The 18,635-nt window shown below is 43.2% G+C and overlaps 1 protein-coding gene across 1 annotated transcript; it reads left to right on the top strand.

Moving 5' to 3' along the window:
• Positions 1-4,083: 4,083 nt before the first annotated feature.
• Positions 4,084-13,905, top strand: RDH12 (retinol dehydrogenase 12 (all-trans/9-cis/11-cis)). Its single transcript, XM_003797375.1, has 7 exons — positions 4,084-4,302; positions 5,654-5,772; positions 6,269-6,424; positions 7,176-7,280; positions 8,067-8,276; positions 9,021-9,210; positions 13,803-13,905. Exons 1-7 carry the CDS (start codon positions 4,235-4,237, stop codon positions 13,903-13,905), a joined length of 951 nt encoding a protein of 316 aa, XP_003797423.1. The 5' UTR covers positions 4,084-4,234.
• Positions 13,906-18,635: the final 4,730 nt, after the last annotated feature.

The raw sequence follows: 18,635 nt of genomic DNA, 5'->3' as shown, positions 1-18,635 counted from the left end.
TTGAGACAGGATCTTGCTCTGTTGCCCAGGCTGGAGTACAGTCAGTGGTGTCATTGTAGCTCACAGCAACCTCAAACTGTTGGGCTCAAGCCATCCTCCTGCCTTAACTTCCCTAGCAGCTGGGATTAGAGAAGCACGCTACCATGCCCAGCTAATTTTTTTTTTTTGAGATAGGTTCTCTCTAATGGTGCTCAACCTAAGCAGAAATAACTTAGTATGTGGTAAAAATTTATTGAAAGTTAAATGCAAGGATTGATGCAGGAAGACACATCAAACTAGTTGGAAGCGTTCCAAAGTCTGTTACAAGTTGGAATACTTTTATAAGAGAGTTTAGGAGAAGGGAAGGGGACTCTTCTTGTCACTGTTGTCCTTTGTCAGTGGAGGGTACAAAACAGAGGTTATAATCATTGGCCAGAACTGACAACACACTGGCTAATGCTCAAGACAATCAGTAAAACATCATGAGTTAGAAAGAAGTCAATGTCCTTTTCAACGTCAATAGAGATGTATTTAATCAGTATAATCATTATGTCTACAGTTTGAGGGCATAAGATTTGTAGGAATTCACGATAAGAGTTTTCACTCAGGGACAGGATGTAACTATAACACCACCTTCTCCAGGTGGTTAATTTGGAAGCCTGACAAGGGTGACCTGTGGGTTATCAGTGGGTTTTTTTTAGCTGAAAACTTAAATTTTAAATAGACCATAGGTTATAGGTTCATAAGGTACAAAAGGTACATACACTCAGTGAAAAGCCTCCTCCCACTCCTGTCTCTCTAGACGCAATTGTCCTTACTCACTTCTTCTTATCTATTCTGAGATGCTCTGCGCATACACCAGCAAGTCCCTAGATCCCCTCCGCTTTTAAACAAACAGTAGCATATTATAAACTCTGTTCTGCTCCCTTCTATCAGTATGTTTAAAAACTGTTTTTCTTTTTCACAGGTATGTACTGTCTGTAGTGTGGCACTTAGGAAGCTTCCGAACTTTTGCTGTTACAATGCTGCAGCAATAACCTTATGATTACAAGGAAGTGGAATGTCTGGGTCAACCAGTACACGTGTGGCTTTATGACGTGTTTCCACACTTGTTTCTACTGAGTGTGTGACAACCAATTCCCTCACCAGCAGTGTCTCAATGTTATTTCTTCACATCTTTGCCGGTGGATCATACTATAGTCATTTTGATCTTTGCCAATCTAATAAGTGAAAAGTGGCTCCCAGTGTAACTTTAATTTGTATCTTTCATGAGTGAGGTTGAAAATCCACTTGCATTTTCCTTTTCTGTAAACTGTTACTTCAGTTGGGTTGTTATTCTTTTTCTTATTGATTTGTAAGAGTTTTTTACATGTTACATCAATTAGACTCGTGTTTGTGACACATATTGTGAATATTTCCCCCCAGTTTCTCACTCATCTTGCCTCATGTGTGGAGGTTTTTGTCATGAATTACCTTCATTTTTTGGTTTCTGCTTATCCTTGTCTTGCTAGAAAGATTTTACCACACTAAAATTATGTAAAATATTGTTCAATGGTTCTTCTTAATACTTTAATGGCTTCATCTTTCATATTTATATCTTTGATCTATTAGAATTTTGGGAGGATCAAGTTTACTTTTTCCCAATAGAATACGAAGGTGTTACAATACTTTATTAAATAAATCATCTTCCCCCCACTATTTATTTGAAATAGCACTTTAATTATACCTAAATTCCCTTATTATTTGTGTTTATTTCTTGCCTCTCCACTGTTTTCTTTTTCTTTCCTTTTAGAGATGAGGTCTCACTCTGTCACCCAGGCTGGAGAGCAATGACATCATCGTGGCTAGCTCACAGGAACCTCAAGCTCCTGGGTTCAAGTGATCCTTCTGCCTCAGCCTCTCAAGTAGCTGGAACTACCGGTGCCTGCCATAACCCCTGGCGATTTTTAGAGACAGGGTCAGCTCTTGCTCAGTCTGGTCTATAATTCCTGAGCTCAGGTGATCCATCCACCTCAGCTTTCCAGAGTTCTGGGATTATAGGAGGGAGCCAAGGCGCCTAGCCTATAGTTTCATGTTTTGGTACAGCTAATCAATAATCTAATAGTGGTCTTTGGACTATAAAATTTGACATTTATTTTTAGGTAGCTATTTATATATTTTCATAATTCCAGATGCCTTATACATAGTATTCCTTCTAATATCTCCTCTTCTGAGAACTGTATGCTGTTCTTTAGAACTCTCTGCCTCCCCACAACACCAAGATGAGTTGAGCACCATCTTCATAAAAGCAGGAGATCTTGGGTTTGAGTCAAGAAAAGTTCCCCTTGTGATTAGCTGATCATTCCTTGTTCTGATGGTCAAGTCTATGGGCTTCCCAAGGGGCAGAAACTGTGTGTTTCTGGTACTTGGCACGATGCCTGGCACTGAGAAGCGCCCAGTAAGTGTGTGTTGAGGGGATGAATTGATGAAGGAGGGGGTGAGCGCCAGAGGCACAGGGGGCGTCTTTCATGTACGCAGTTACAAGCTTCCTGGGAGCTTCTTGGGCTTTACAGAAAGGAACAGAAGCGGGACGTGACTCCTGAGGTCCTGCCCTGGCTCCTTGCTTGTCCGTTCATCCAGAGAGGAATGCTGAGTGAACAAGGGCAGTGAAGCCCACCTATCCTTCTCCCATCCTCTCACACACATCCAGAGGCTCTGAGAATTTCGGCCAGCTTTGTGTGTGTGTGTTTCCCCCCATCTTTAATGGTGTTCAACCAAAACTTCAGTCACATTGACACAGTCCCTTTTCTACACCAAACCCTTGAGGAAAGCAAGAGGGACAGTAGAGAGAGAGGAGTCAGTACAGCTAACCACAGCAGCTTACTCCTATACTGGGTTTAGTATATGCTAGTTTCTATCTCAAATTTTCTACCTATATAATAATTGAATACTTAAAATATTTAAGTTAGTATGTATGTACCCATATGTATGTTATGTATGTCACATATTATATATGTTATAGGGTGGACATAGAGTTCGTGTGCAATTTAAAATAGTTGTAACTTTAAATTACACATGAACTTTATGTCCACCCCGTGTGTGTGTGTGTGTGTGTGTGTGTGTGTTCATCATGCCCACCCATTGTACAAGTGAGGAAACTGAGTTAACAAAGAGGTTTAGTAACTTCCCAGGGCCATGGAACATATAAGTAGATGATCCGGGATTTGAATCGGGGAAGTTCCAGCTCTAGAGTCAATACACTTAAATACTACACCCTTGCCTTGTAACGGGCACGAGTGCATTAACTTCACTGAAGGCTGGGCACAGTGGCTTATACCTATAATCACAGTACTTTGGGAGGCTGAGGAAGAAGGATCGTTTGAGGTCAGGAGCTTGAGATCAGCCTGAGCAACATAGTAAGATCCCATCTCTATAAAAAATACAGAAATTAGCCAGGCATGGTGGTACATATCTGTAGTTTCAGCTACTCCAGAAGCTGAGGCAGGAGGGAGCCCAAGAGTTTGAGGTTGCTGTGAGCTATGATGATGCCACTTGCTCCAGCAAGAAATAGAGTAAGGCACTGTCCAAAAAAAAAAAAAAACTTCATTGAAGTATAACATAAAACTCAGAAAAGCGCACAAATCAAAAGTGTATAATTCAATGGATTCTCAGAAAGTGAGTGTTCCTGTGTACTAGGACCCGGATCAAAGAACAAAACACTCCCTGCACCCCAGGAGCTCCACTCAGACTCCCTCCCACTCACTGCCCCTTCCTCATGAGGGGTAACCACTGTCCAGACTTCTCTGTCCATTCTCTGGGGTTTCCCCTTATCTTTCTATGTTAATCACACTTGTATTTCAAGTTGTTGTTAAAGTTGCTAAAGTTATAAATATTCTACAATATATGTATATTCAATTTTGAAGAGTTAAGGTGGGGTTGGTTGGGAGAATACATTCCCTATCTTAGAGAAATGATTGCGGGTGGGGAGTTAGGGGACAGTCACTTCAGTTTCCCCACATTTCCTTTGCCTCTGTGTAAGGAAGGTTCTACCCGTTCCTCGGGCTCCTCCCTGCCAGGACTACATTTCCCAACAGGCTGTGCGCTGACAGCTCTCGGATTTAAATAGGATTCTGGGCGCTGCTAGGAGTCTGGCTGTTGCTGAGCACCCAGGAGCTAGTGGAGTGAGAAGCTGGAAGCCAGACCAGAATCGGGAGCCAGAGTTGGGGTTGAACCCGGAGCAGCAGCAAAAGCAGCAACAACTGAAGAAGTTGGAAAGATGCTGGTTACCCTGGGACTGCTCACTTCTTTCTTTTCTTTCTTGTATGTGATGGCTCCATCCATCAGGTTTGTCTTAATTTAACAACTCACAACAATAGTTTACAAAGGTCTATGTTGGAAGCCTGTCTGAAACAAGAGAAAGGAAAGGAGGCTGAGGGAAAAAAAGTTAGGGCAGGAGAAGCAGGATGGAAGGAGAGTTATACCATACTGGAAAATGAGAAGGAACCACCTGGGGCTGGGAGAGGTGGGGCTGGGTGGAATTTTGATGCTAGTGGAAGGCTGCATGGATGACTGTGTTACGTGTAACTGAACAGACAACTCAGGTGGAAGTCCTTACTCTTTTGCGCTATTCCCTTGGATTTCTCTAAAGATTTTCCTTTTAAGGTGGCCCTGCTGGGTTGTCATAGGTGGTCATTGTCAAGGAATTTATTGTTAAGTACAAGGTCCTTTGAGATACCCTCAACTAATGTTTTGGGATGGCTCTTTAGCTGTGGGGTTTCTGGAAGTGTCAAAGAAATGTGTGTTCTGTGGGGAGAATATAAAAATTGCAGATGATTAAGAAGGTAAAACGGACTTATCAGGGGCAGAGTGTTTTTCTAGGTCCTCCGTAGAGACTTGGGTTTAAATTCTAGCTCTGCCACCTTTAGAAGTGACTTGAACTTCTTTGAGCCTCAGTTTTCTCCACTGTGATATGGAAATAACATTGGAGTGGTTGAGAGGATTAAAATAAATTAGAAAGTGCCCAGCCTAGTGTCTGGCAGTCAGATGATGGGCAGAGAGGCTCCTCTCTGGTCTTCTGTTTTGGAACTTATAAAAATCAACTTCTCTCTGCAGAAAGGCCTGAACCAGGGAGATTTTCTCTCTGCGTACTGTTGGCCAGAATGAAATCCCTAATATTATCGCAGAAACCCTCTGAACTGCCCCACACTCTAAAACAAGAGAGACAGCCCGAGAGCAACCTCTGTGTCTGCAGCCCCCAGAATGATGACTCTGATTCCACTGATGGTACATCATGCATTTGCTTTGACTGGGGTTAGAGGAGGGACGTCTAGAGATAAGAGCTGGGTATCCTCATTATCTAACTAGGAAGGTCTCCATGTCTCTGGAACATAGCACTTATGTTTGCCCAGATGATCATTTGTGGCTTCCAGGCAAATGACCTTCCAGCCTGCACTGATGAGCAAGTGACTACCATGACCAGTGGGAAAATTGATTAAATTAATTCTTCAGGTCTTGTGACTATAACTTAAAAGATCCTCTTTACCTTGACCAGTGGGAAAGTTGATTAAATTAATTCTTCAGGTCTTGTGACTATAACTTAAAAGATCCTCTTTGAGTCTGGATGACGTTATTTTACATCTCTCAGTGAGGGGTTGGGGGAAGATGGTGCTTGATCCTCTGTTTCCCTTGCTGATAGGAAGTTCTTTGCCAATGGAGTGTGTCAGACAAGCGTGCAGATTCCTGGGAAAGTGGTGGTGATCACTGGCGCCAACACAGGCATCGGCAAGGAGACGGCCAGAGAGCTCGCTCGCAGAGGCAAGTGTTTCTGCTCCAGGCTCCCTGGGGCCGTGCCCCCTGCACTGAGGACTCTGCTCCCGGTTTCATGTCTTTCCTCCTGGGCTTGGAGGCTCTGACTAGGAATTCAAGGAACCTGGAATTCAAGTCCAACTGTGACATCAACTTACTCTGTGGCTTTTAACAAACATTGCTTCTTCCCTACTCCCTCCTTATTATATAAAAGAAAACCAATGTCTGCGTATAATATTGGTCAAGTCTCCTTTTAGTTATTCTAAAAGGAGATACTAAGCAGCATTAAATAGCAAAGCATTAAACCAGGGTTTCCAGCCTGGGGTTAAGGTGACAGCAAGAAGACTGCCAGTCCCACTGTGAAAATCCTGAGGTGGCAACATGGCCACGCCACTGCTCTAAGGACAGCTCGGAGAACGCTCTGTCCACCAGTACCAGCTCCTTTACTCTGCCTCTTTTCAGCTGAGTATCTGAACACATTGCCCCCTCTTTGTCTTGGCCCCAGGAGCCCGAGTGTACATTGCCTGCCGGGATGTACTGAAGGGGGAGTCTGCTGCCAGTGAAATCCGAGCAGATACAAAGAACTCCCAGGTGCTGGTGCGGAAACTGGACCTATCTGACACCAAATCCATCCGAGCCTTCGCTGAGGGCTTTCTGGCAGGTGAGGCCTGGTGGAAACTGGGCATGGGAGTGGCTGCCCCACCCGGGACTGTCAATGGCCCTTACATCAGAGCCATGGTTAATCCCACTGGACAGGTTCTGCCTCATGAACTGGAATTGGCAAAGGGGTGGTGGGTGGACAAGCTGGGTGGGTCCTTATCTCCGTTTTGCCTCAGCAGTGGGAATGTTTGAGGTGTTGGCTCCCTGTCTGGGCTTGCATCTCAGCATCAAGGTGTGGCACTGATGCCACTCTCTTCTTTCATGCTGAGAATGTACCTTCTGTGGCCACAGGCACTAGATGAAGTTGTGCTGCTGCCAAAATTCTTCTGGGTTTTGGAAAATGACCAGTTTGTACTAAAGTCTGTCCATGAAGGATAGGGACCATGTCTGGCTTGTTTTAACACTGGATTCCCAGTGGCCAGCAGAGTGGGCCTGGCCCAGAGTCAGTATTCAGTACACACTTGCTGAATAAATGAATGAACTGTGTCCTAGAAGAAATGAATAACTAAAATTAGAAAACCAGTGACCATGCTTATTGACTATCATGGAGATAGGCCCAAATGGGGAATAAGTCGTGACTGTTGAGGCAATACTTTGTCTTACAAGAAAAGAGCAGAGCAAGTAACTTCTGTTAAACCTTGCCCCAACAAAGAGAGCTCACATACAAAGGCAAGGGGCAAATACTCAGGACTGTGACAGGCAGGTGGGGGACTTGTTACTAACCACAGGGCCACCCTGGTTGTGCTCTATAGAGGAAAAGCAGCTTCATATTCTGATCAACAATGCGGGAGTGATGATGTGTCCATATTCCAAGACAGCTGATGGCTTTGAAACTCATATAGGAGTCAACCACCTAGGTAAGTACCTCTGGGAGTCTGAAAAGTGGGCATGTCCCACCTTGGTCTCTGTAGGAAGTGGACCCTATACCTGTCCTGAGAATCTCTAGTGGTCCTCAGAGAGTTGAGGATTCTAATAGACTGGATGCATTGGCTTGTTCACTGTTTCTCTCCTGACCACCCTAAAAAAGTGAGATCCTCCTACCTCTGTCATTAAGAAACCCCAAATTTCAGGAGATACTAGGGAGAAGAATGTCATTTTTGGATTGGGCAGTGACAGTAGAAGCCTGGCTAGGGAGAGCCAGGGCTCAGGGTGCGCAGATCATTATGAGGGCCAAGGGGTAGGTGACACTTGGGAGTATGAGGTATAAGACCAGCTGGGGTTCAGAGTTCAAGGTGACAGCTCTAGAGAGGAAGCATGGAACATGTTCTCTGATCCTAGGCAAATGTTCTTTTCCCTGACAAGTCCATCTTCTCTATGTGAGTGCACCTCGGCCCATAGCTGTACAGTCATGACCAGAGGGAGTTGGAAGGTAGGAAGTGGTGTTGGTTCTGACTGGGGCAAAGGAGAGGTGGAAATAAATATAAATTAAGTATTATTACCTTTACCTATGGCCTAGTTCTGGCTCTGGCTTTGAGAAATTCACTAACTCAGACCAGCTGCCCATTAGCACGGAGTTACTTGAGGTATCCAGATTTGTTCCCACTGGAAGATGGTGAGCTATACTGAAGTTCTGTCACCCGCTCTCACACCCTGAGTCCGCTGCCATGCCACTCTTACATCTCCTCTGCTGGCTCTTCTCACAGGCCACTTCCTTCTTACCCACCTTCTTCTGGAGCAACTGAAGAAGTCTGCTCCTGCACGGGTGGTGAACCTGTCCTCCGTGGTCCACCATGTTGGCAAGATTCGCTTCCATGACCTCCATGGGGAAAAGCACTATAACAGGGCTTTTGCCTATTGCCACAGCAAGCTGGCCAACATACTCTTTACTCGTGAGCTGGCCAAGAAACTCAAAGGTAAGTCTGGAGAAAGCGCCAGGGTGAAATAGCAAAAAACAGGGTCCTCACATCAGATTAGAGGTTCATAGAACTTCTGAAGTCAGACTGTCAGACATGCACATTTCAGTAACAGCTCTGTCCTCTAAGGAGAATGAAGTTTTAGACAGACTAAAACTAGAGCCCTTGCCCCGAGGAAGCTTAAATTTGAATAGAGGTTAAGAACTTCATATAGTTACCTTACCATCATTTCATATTTTATCTCATATCTGTTATCTTAGTTGATTTTCTTTCTCATTTCTCTTTTTCTTTTTTTTTGAGACAGAGTCTCACTTTGTCACCCAGGGAGAGTGTGATGGCATCATAGCTCACAGCAACCTCAAACTCTTGGGCTTGAGCAATCCTCTTGCCTCAGCCTCCTGAGTGGCTGGGATTATAGGCGCCCACCATAACACCTGACTATCTTTTTAGAGATAGGAACTCACTCTTGCTCAGGCTGGTCTCAAACTCCTGAGCTCAAGCAATCCACAGTATAAAGGTGACATTGAAATAGAAGGATGTCGAACTAGGCACTCTTTTTATCACATAAAAGACTAAGAAGGCTATAGATCTTTCTGGAAGAGATCAATTCACTACTGATTAAAATCTGCCTCGCTGAATCTTGGAGTTTCCTGAGTCCCTTCTTTTCACTTGCGCATTTTGCTGCAGGAGACGAGCTGCTTTCCTCGGAGTGTGTCTCGGTCTCACTGTCCCTCTCCGTTCCAGGCACGGGAGTCACCACCTACGCAGTGCACCCCGGCATTGTCCGCTCCGAGCTGGTCCGCCATTCCTTCCTGTTGTGCCTGCTCTTGCGTCTCTTCTCCCGCTTTGCCAAGACGGTGCGGGAGGGGGCGCAGACCAGCCTCCACTGCGCCCTGGCTGAGGGCCTGGAGCCCCTGAGTGGCAAGTATTTCAGGTGTGTGGAGGCAGAGCTGGTTCTCTCTACCACCCGTGTGTGTGAGGCCCTGGACTCCCCGGGGCTTTGCACCCTGAGCAGCTGAGTTTAGGTCTGATGATGCAGTCTAGGTTTGGGTTGGGCCCGCAAACCAAATACTTTTGCTTTTCCAAAGAAACGTACATTAGAAATTTATGTATGTTAGAAAGAGTTGCTTTTATGGTTCTATTTTAGACCCGTGTGGTGGGTTCTGTGTAAAGTTTGTGGCTTTCTGAAAGCCGTAAAGACTATCCTTGTTGGTTATGCCATGGGAAGAATGTTCCTGGGCCCTCTGGATTCTTTTTCTCCTTTAAGCTTTCGGTTGACTTGATTGGTGAATTTTTTAGTACCACTTAGCACAAAATGCTGGGGGAAGGTCCTGTCATCCCAGTGTGGACTCTGTCTCCCAATGCTGCCAAGATTGAGACTATCTGTTGGGAATATAGAAATAGAAAGTTCAGCGCTGAATCTTATCACAAACTTATTCCCAGGCAACCAGAGCTGGGGAATAAAGGGAAGCCCAGGGTTAAATCTTTCCCATTCTATGACCTAAGATAGTCCAATCTTCCCTCTGTCCCACTTTGTCTGGGCTGTTCATTGGTGTACCATTTATTAAAGGGAGCATTGGAAACAATGTCAGTGTCCAATGATAGGGGGATGGATAAATGATAACAGCTAATGTTGCTTGAGCTTTTAGAATGTGGTGGGCACTCTTCTGAGAGTTTTACATGTATTAATTTGTATAATCATCACAACTTTAAGAAGTAGATAATATTAATCCCATTTTTCAGATGAAACTGAGGCACAGGATAATACGAACCTTCCTCAAGGTCAAACATCTCACAGTGGTTGATCTGGGACTTATACCCAGGCCATCTGGCTAGAGCACAGTTGCCACTTAGCCACATATTGCTGTCAAACACCTGAAATATGGCTACTCCAGCTGGGCATTGTGGTGGGCACCTTTAGTCCCAGCTACTTGAGAGGCTGAGGCAAAAGGATCACTTGAGCCCAAGAGTTTGAGGTTGCTGTGAGCTATGACTCCATGGCACTCTACTGAGGGTGACAAAGTGAGGCTGTGTCTCAAAAAAAAAAAAAAAAAAGAAAAGGAAAAGAAACATGGCTAGTCCAAATTGAGATGTGCTGTCAGCATAAAGTACATGCCAGATTTTGAAGATATGCTGGTTGAGAATCTGAAAATCCAAAGTCCAAAATACTCCAATGAATATTTCCTTTGAGTGTCATGTCAGTGTTCAAAATGTTTCGGATTTCGGAGCATTTTGGATTTCAGATTTTTGGATCTGGGATGCTCAGCTTGTAAGTACAATGCAACTTTTTTTTTTGAGACAGAGCCTCACGCTGTCTCCCTGGGTAGAGTGTTGTGGCATCACAGCTCACAGCAACCTCCAACTCCTGGGCTCAAGCGAGTCTTCTACCTCAGCCTCCCAAGTAGCTGGGACCACAGGCACCCGCCACAACGCCCAGCTAGTTTTTGGTTGCAGCCGTTGTTTTGGTGGGCTGGGCTGGATTCGAACCCTCCACCTTAGGTATATGTGGCTGGCGCCTTAGCCACTTGAGCCACAGGCACCAAGCCAATGCAACTATTCCAAAATACAAAAAACATCCCAAATCTGAAATGCTTCTGGTTCCAAACATTTTGGATAAGACACTAAACTTACAGTATGAAAAAGAACTGTAAAGTATTACATTAATAATTTTTTATATTGACTACATGATAAAATGATTCATCTACAAGGGTTAAATAAAATAAGTATTTATTAATTTACTTGTAATAAGTTACAATTGTGATAATGATTTATAAATGATATTAATATATTACTAAACTAATTATACCTTTTTAAAAATCATTCATTCATTTATTTATTTTTTAACAAGTGTGGTTTGTTATACACTGTATAAAACAAGGGTTGGCTGTTGAATAACTTTTTCAAATGACAAATGAGGCTCGGCGCCTATAGCTCAACGGGCTAAGGCGCCAGCCATATACACCTAAGGTGGCGGGTTCGAATCCCCAGCCCGGGCCCGCCAAAACAACAATGACGGCTGCAACCAAAAAAAAATAGCCGGGCGTTGTGGCGGGCGCCTGTGGTCCCAGCTACTTGGGAGGCGGAGGCAGGAGACTCGCTTGAGCCCAGGAGTTGGAGGTTGCTGTGAGCTGTAACGCCACGGCACTCCGCCCAGGGGGACAGCTTGAGGCTCTGTCTCAAAAAAAAAAAAAAAAAAATGACAAATGAATGCTATTTTTTTTTTTTTTGAGACAGAATCTCACTTTGTAACCCAGGGTAGAGTGCCATGGCATCATAGCTCATAGCAACCTGAAACCCTTGAGCTCAAGCAATCTTCCTGCCTCAGCCTCCCAAGTAGCTGGGATTACAGATTCCTGCCATAATGCCCGGCTACTTTAGAGACGGGGTCAGCTCTTGCTTAGGCTGAGCTCAAGCAATCCACTTTCTTCAGCTTCCCACAGTGCTAGGATTACAGGCATGCGCCACTGTGCCTGGCCTCACCCATTTGTTTTTACCTTTTTTTCTTAATTATTTACTTATTTTGTGAGACAGTTTCACTCTGTTGCCCAGGGTACAGTGCTGTGGCATCAGCTTAGTTCACAGCAACCTCAATTTCTTGTGTTCAAATGATCCTCCTGCCTCTGCCTCCCAATTTGTTGGAACTACAGGTACTCACCACAATACATGGCTAATTTTTCTATTTAGAGATGGGGGTCTCAGTCTTGCTCAGGCTGGTCTTGAACTCTTGATCTCAAGGGATACTCCCACCTGAGCTTCCGAGAGTGTTAGGATTACAGGCGTGAGCCATTATGCCTGGACTGTTTTTACTCTTTAAATGTGACTACCAGAATATGTAAAATTACATATGTGGCTTGCATCATATTTTTATGGGACAATTACTGCTTTAGAGTCTGAGTGTTTAACATCACTGTCTTAAACATCTGATAAAATATTATATTCATTAAATATATTTTCAAATAATGTTTAATGGGAAAATGTCGGTAATGTAATGGGAGAAAAAACCTGCAATATAAACCCATATAATTATGTATTATAAATACATAGAGAATGGTCCAAAAACATACCCAGCCACTGGGTGGTAGTGATTACTTTTAGGAAGTTTGACGGTGAATCAAGCAGAGTGTGATAGAGGATTTTAAATTTTTATTCTAAGTATTTCTTGATTATTCAAAATATTTTAGAAAGTCATGTAGTTATTTATTACTTGTATAACTTACAAGTATTTTTCAGAAGGGAAAGATATCCTTCCCAAACTAGATACAATAGAATCCCAGTTTTATATAAAATAGAGAAAGGGTACATATCCATTTATACACAAACAAAGCAAGAAAGACTGTGAGGAAGAGCAACTGAACAATAGGCTTTTCTTCTTTTGTCAGTGCTGTATTTTCCAAATGTTATACAGGACTTTTATAATCAGAAAGAAATACCATTTGAAAAAACCACTACGAGAGCCAGCCACGGTGGCTCATACTTGTAATCCTAGCACTTTCAGAGGCTGCAGCAGGTGGATTGCTTGAGCTCAGGCGTTGGAGGCCAGCCTGAGCTAGAGCGACACCCACAGTCTCTAAGAATAGCCGGACGTCGTGGCTGGTGCCTGTAGTCCCAGCTGCTTGGGAGGTTGAGGCAAGAGGATCCCTTGAGCCCAAGAGTTTGAGGTTGCTGTGACCTATGATGCCACATCATTCTATCCAAGGTGACAAAGTGAGACTCTTATCTTAAAAATAAAAACAAACACCTCTATGAGAATCGTGTGCTGCCCCACCCACTCATCCCTTTAGTCCTCAGGCCCCCTGCTCACTCCAAAACAAAGCAAGGTGATTTGTTGGGGTGTGTGAGACACAGGTGGGTCTGTGGATTCAATTGCAATCTGTGAACTTGGTTAGGACAATAATTTCATCTTAATTCGACTAACCTCCGCCTGAAATTTAGCTTTTCCTTTAATTATGAAAGTAGGCAATGAACCACAATAGTGTGTGCAACACCTGTCACTTTGTCACTCGTACAATTATAAATACTTTCCCATGACAGTGCAGTTGCTGAGGCATGTCAGAATGCTGCTTATGTTCACCACTGCCTAAATCCCCTGGTTATGATACCTGGTGCTAGATCTTATTATACATGAACGGAGAAGTTCATGTATGAGGTCAGAGAACTAAATCGGGGAATTCTTCCTAGGAAAACTGCTACGTAACTCATGGCTGAATATCACCATGGTCACCTTCTAAGTACTCTCCTTGGCCATCTGGTGACTGTAGTGACATTCAGCCATGAAGTATGTAGCACTTTTTCTAGGATGAGTGTGTGAACGTCATTGTTGGATTTCATGTTACTATATTGCAAATTTGTTTTGTAAGTATTTTTAAACTGCATTTCAGTTTAAAAACAGAAACTATCCTTAGTTTCTGTGAACCCAGCCTATGATACTTTATATATATTTAGAAACATATTCTGAACAAGATACCATAAATATCTCCTGACTGTCACTTCTCATTCCTGGAACTTATCCTTTTCTCTGCCTTCCAGTGACTGCAAGAGGACCTGGGTGTCTCCAAGGGCCCGAGATAACAAAACGGCCGAGCGCCTGTGGAATGTCAGCTGTGAGCTTCTTGGAATCAAGTGGGAGTAGCTGGTGGAAGATTCAGGGCTCTATCAGGCCCAATCCACGTCATAATGAAAGGGGATCAAGGAGAAGGCCTGCCCGTCAAGGCTGTCCTCCTGGTTGGCTGCTGCTGTGAATCCCACCCACTCTGATCTTTTAGACCCTTATGGAAACGTTTGCACACCCCACTCTCCTGTGAAGGTGGCTCACAGCACGAGATAGTCATACCCACAGAACATTCTTCTCTGATGCTTGGAGAGTTAGCGACCCTCAGGGGCCAGGAGAATGGGGCAGATCCTGGACAAGGCATGGAGGAATCGGAAGAGCCTGGGAAACTGGGTAGATTTCCTCCCCAGCACAGAAACTCTGGCCTGCATGCTCAGCTGCTATGACCGGAGCGTCGACATTACATATTTCCAGGGCCTGTAGATTCAAACTCTTGATCATCCGTTTTCCTTTTTGAAATACAAGTCACAACCCTGGAGTCTGGACCAACTAGGGAAGGTCTTGGCTAACGTTGGCTAAACTGGATTCCTTGCTCTGTGCATCCTGAAGCCACTGTGTGAAGCTCGACCTTCCCATTTTCAATCATGCAGATGATTCCTTTTTCCAAAGAGTTCCCTTTACCTCAATTTTTAGAGAAAATAAAGATTGTGGATTCATTGTATTGCCTTATTTTTTTTCCTCAGGGGAGCAATGAAGAAACGAAGCAAAAAGAAGCCAGTCTATGAGCTTAGTGAGGAGCGTCTCACCTGCCGACTGTACCTGCCTTAAAATACCACACCTGTGTGCAAAATAAGATGGTCCAATTGGCTATTTTCTCAGGTTGCTTCCAGTGCTAACATTTTATTATCTAAGAAGTAATAGGAGTGGCTTAAATTAGAGAGATGCTAAGCTCCCCACACACTCTCTCAGGCCAGAGGTAGGAGTTCATTTAATTTGATACACAGATGCAGGAAAACCAAGTCCTGTTTATCCCTCTACTTAAACTCATTGCTCCATTCCCTGTGGCCTCCCTGCTGTCCTCTGCTGCGGCCCAGGTGACCTCCTTCTTGCCTCAAGTGATGAAGGTCCCCAAAGAGAGGTGGGAAGATGCCTAATTTTGTAGCTGATTGACTCCAGAAGCCATGCTTATTGGCTTCAGGTCTCAGGCATCCATAGAGCCTCTGGGGACAAAAATGCTCTTTTCTTCCATAGTAAGCAAACTTTTTTTAGAAAAAGCAAAATCTTATGGAAATTTTCAAATAAACAAATGTACAGCAAATAGTATCATGAATTCTCATTCAGCGTCAACATCATTGATGTTTTCTCAATCTCACTTTTTTTTTTTTTTTTGAGCCAGAGTCCCACTTTGTCACCCTTAGTAGAGTACTATGGCTTTATAGCTCACAGCAATTGCAAACTCTTGGGCTCAAGTGATTCTCTTGCCTCAGCCTCTCAAGTAGCTGGGACTACTGGCACCCACCAAAACCCCAGGCTATTTTTAGAGACAGAGTATTGCTCTTTCTCTGGCTGGTTTCCAATCCGTGAGCTCAGGCATTCCACCTGTCTCGGCCTCCTAGAGTGCTGGGATTACACGCTGAGCCACCGCGCCCGGCTTGTCAATCTCATTTTAAAGCATATTACAGGTACCATAGCATTCGCCCATAAATGCTTTAGTGTGTATTTCTAACACGAACCTTTGTCTTTTATAAAATTGGGACACCATTATCACTCCTGATAGTGTTAATAATTCCTGAATATCATTTAATCTTGGAGTTGCAGCTTTTCTTTCAGAAGCCCCAGAAATCTCCTTGCAGCTCATTGGCCTGAACAGAATACCGAGCTCCCTCCTGAACCAACCATGGTAGCTGGCATGGGTCCTGTTAATTGCTTAAGCCAGTCACCACCCACACCTAGAGCTGGGATCCATCTCACCCACCTCACCCATTGGGGAAAGATTGTAGCTAATGTAAAGTGCTGTTAATTAAGAATAGATTTCCTGGCAAGAGCACTTGGGGATAGGCCCTATTGTTATCTCCATTTTACAATGGGAACCCTGAGGCACAGAGAAATTAGCTTCCTGAAGTTCACACACCTGGTAGAGTGGAGTCAGCTCCAGAACGTGCGCTCCTCATAGCCACTTTTTACTGTTTCCCATGGTGAAAGAAGTGGCAAATGTCCCCAGTGAAAAATCCAGGGACATGGATGGGCCAAGGGGAAGCAAGCACACATGTTCCCTACTGGGCTGTGCCTTATACACTGTGGGTCCAGTGAAAAGCCTGGTAAAGAATGAAGGGACGAAAGAGGCGAGGAAAACAAGGGAAAGGTGATGCAAGGGTGGGATTCAGGGCAGGTGCGGCATTGATAGTGACCTTGGATGTCTCCTCTAGACTGGACAAACAAGACTCCAAGTTTGCCAGATTATTTGCTAGTATGATTGACATAATGAAGGTCATCCTATTCTTGATTTTTTTCCTTCTTTTTTTTTTTTTATTAAATCATAACTGTGTACATTAATGCAATCATGGGGTACAATGCGATGGTTTTATATACAATTTGAAATATTTTCAGCAAACTGTTTAACATAGCCTTCAGGGCATTTTCTTAGTTATTGTGTTAAGACATTTATATTCTACACTTAGTAAATTTCACATGTACCCTTATAAGATGTACCATAGGTGTGGTCCCACCAATTATTCTCCCTCCACTCCTCTCCTCCCTCTCCCTTTTCCCCTCCTTAGTGGGCTGTAATTGGATTACAGATTTCATAAGAAAGCTATAAATTGGTTTCATAGTAGGGCTGAGTACATTGGATACTTTTTCTTCCATTCTTGAGATACTTTGCTAAGAAGAATATGTTCCAGCTCCATCTATGTAAATAGGGACGAGGTAAAGTCTCCATTTTTCTTTAAGGCTGCATAATATTCCATGGTGTACACATACCACAAGTTATGAAACCATTTGTGGGTGGATGGACACTGGGGCTTCTTCCATGACTTATCAATTATGAATTGGGCTGCAATAAATATTCTGGTACATATATCTTTGTTATAATGTGATTTTTGGTCTTCTGGATATATACCTAGTAGAGGAATTGTAGGATCGAATGGCAGGTCTATTTTTAGATCTCTAAGTGTTCTCCAAACATCTTTCCAAAGGGAACATATTAGTTTGTATTCCCACCAGTAGTGTAGAAGTGTTCCCTTTTCTCCACATCCACACCAACATCTCTGGTTTTGGGATTTTGTGATGTGCACTAATCTTACTGGAGTTAGATGATATCTCAAAGTAGTTTTGATCTGCATTTCTCTGATGATTAAGGATGATGAGCATTTTTTCATTTGTCTGTAGGCCATGTGCCTGTCTTCTTCAGAGAAGTTTCTCTTCAAGTTCCTTGCACACTCTGAGATGGGATCACTTATTCTTTTTTTGGTAATACATTTGAGTTCTCTGTGGATTCTGGTTATTAAACCTCTGTCAGAGACATAACCTGCAAATATCTTCTCCCATTCTGAGGGCTGTCTGCATGGTTTACTTACTGTGTTCTTGGCTGTGAAGAAGCTTTTTAGTTTGATCAGGTCCCAGTGGTATATTTTTGATGCTGCTTCAATTGCCTGGGGGGTCTTCCTCATAAAATATTCTCCCAGGCCAATTTCCTCAAGAGTTTTCCCTGCACTTTCTTCTAGTGTTTTTCTAGTTTCATGTCTTAAGTTTAAATCTTTAATCCAGTGAGAGTCTTTCTTAGTTAATGGTGAGAGGTGTGGGTCCAGTTTCAGTCTTCTACAGGTGACCAGCCAGTTCACCCAGCACCACTTGTTAAATAGGGAATCTTTTCTCTGCTAAATGTTTTTAATTGGCTTCTCAAAGATCAAATAACAGTAAGTAGCTGGGTTCATTTCTTGGTTCTCTATTCTGTTCCATACATCTACCTCTCTGTTTTTGTGACAGTACCATGCTATTTTGATCACTATCAATTTATAATATAGTCTGAGGTCTGGTAGCACAATTCTTTGTGCTTTGTTTTTATTTCTGAGTAATGTCTTGGCTATTCAAGGTTTTTTCTGATTCCATATAAAATGAAGTATTATGTTTTTGAGATCTTTAAAGTATGACAGTGGCACTTTAATAGAGATTGCATAAAACTGTATATTGCTTTAGGTAGTGTGGATATTTTAACAATGTTGATTCTTCCCAGCCATGAGCATGGTATGTTTTTCCATTTGTTAACATCTTCAGCTGTTTCTTTTCTTAGAGTTTCATAGTTCTCTTAATAGAGAACTTTCACGTCCTTTGTTAGGTAAACTCCCAAATATTTCATCTTCTTTGGCACTACTGTGAACGGAATAGAGTCCTTGACTGATTTTTCAGCTTGACTATTGTTGGCATATATAAAGACTACCGATTTATGAGTGTTGATTTTGTAACCTGAGATGCTGCTGTATTCCTTGATCACTTCTAAGAGTTTTGTAGTAGAATCCCTGGTGTTTCCCAGATATACAATCACATCATCTGTGAAGAGTGAAAGTTTGATCTCTTCTGACCCTATATGGATACCCTTGATCTCCTTTTCTTCCCTAATTGTGATGGCTAAGACTTCCATTACAATGTTAAAAAGCAGTGGAGACAATGGGCAACCTTGTCTGGTTCCTGATCTGAGTGGAAATGATTTCAAGTTAACTGCATTCAATATGATATTGGCTGTGGGTTTGCTGTAGATACCCTCTATCAGTTTAAGAAATGTTCCTTCTGTACCCATTTTCTTAAGTGTTCTGATC

The sequence above is a fragment of the Otolemur garnettii genome, unplaced genomic scaffold, assembly GCF_000181295.1.
Source record: "Otolemur garnettii isolate 467f Iridium unplaced genomic scaffold, OtoGar3 scaffold00115, whole genome shotgun sequence".
NCBI classification, from domain to species: Eukaryota; Metazoa; Chordata; class Mammalia; order Primates; family Galagidae; genus Otolemur; species Otolemur garnettii.
The sequence above is the reverse complement of the archived record's forward strand: the minus strand, read 5'-3'. Positions and strand labels throughout refer to the sequence as shown.

Bases quoted from the DNA above. Each gene is read 5' to 3' on its own strand.
- RDH12 (XM_003797375.1), top strand. From the start codon at position 4,235: ATGCTGGTTACCCTGGGACTGCTCACTTCTTTCTTTTCTTTCTTGTAT. The intron at 6,425-7,175 runs GTGAGGCCTGGT...TGTGCTCTATAG, and splicing joins CGCTGAGGGCTTTCTGGCAG to AGGAAAAGCAGCTTCATATT. The intron at 7,281-8,066 runs GTAAGTACCTCT...CTCTTCTCACAG, and splicing joins TATAGGAGTCAACCACCTAG to GCCACTTCCTTCTTACCCAC.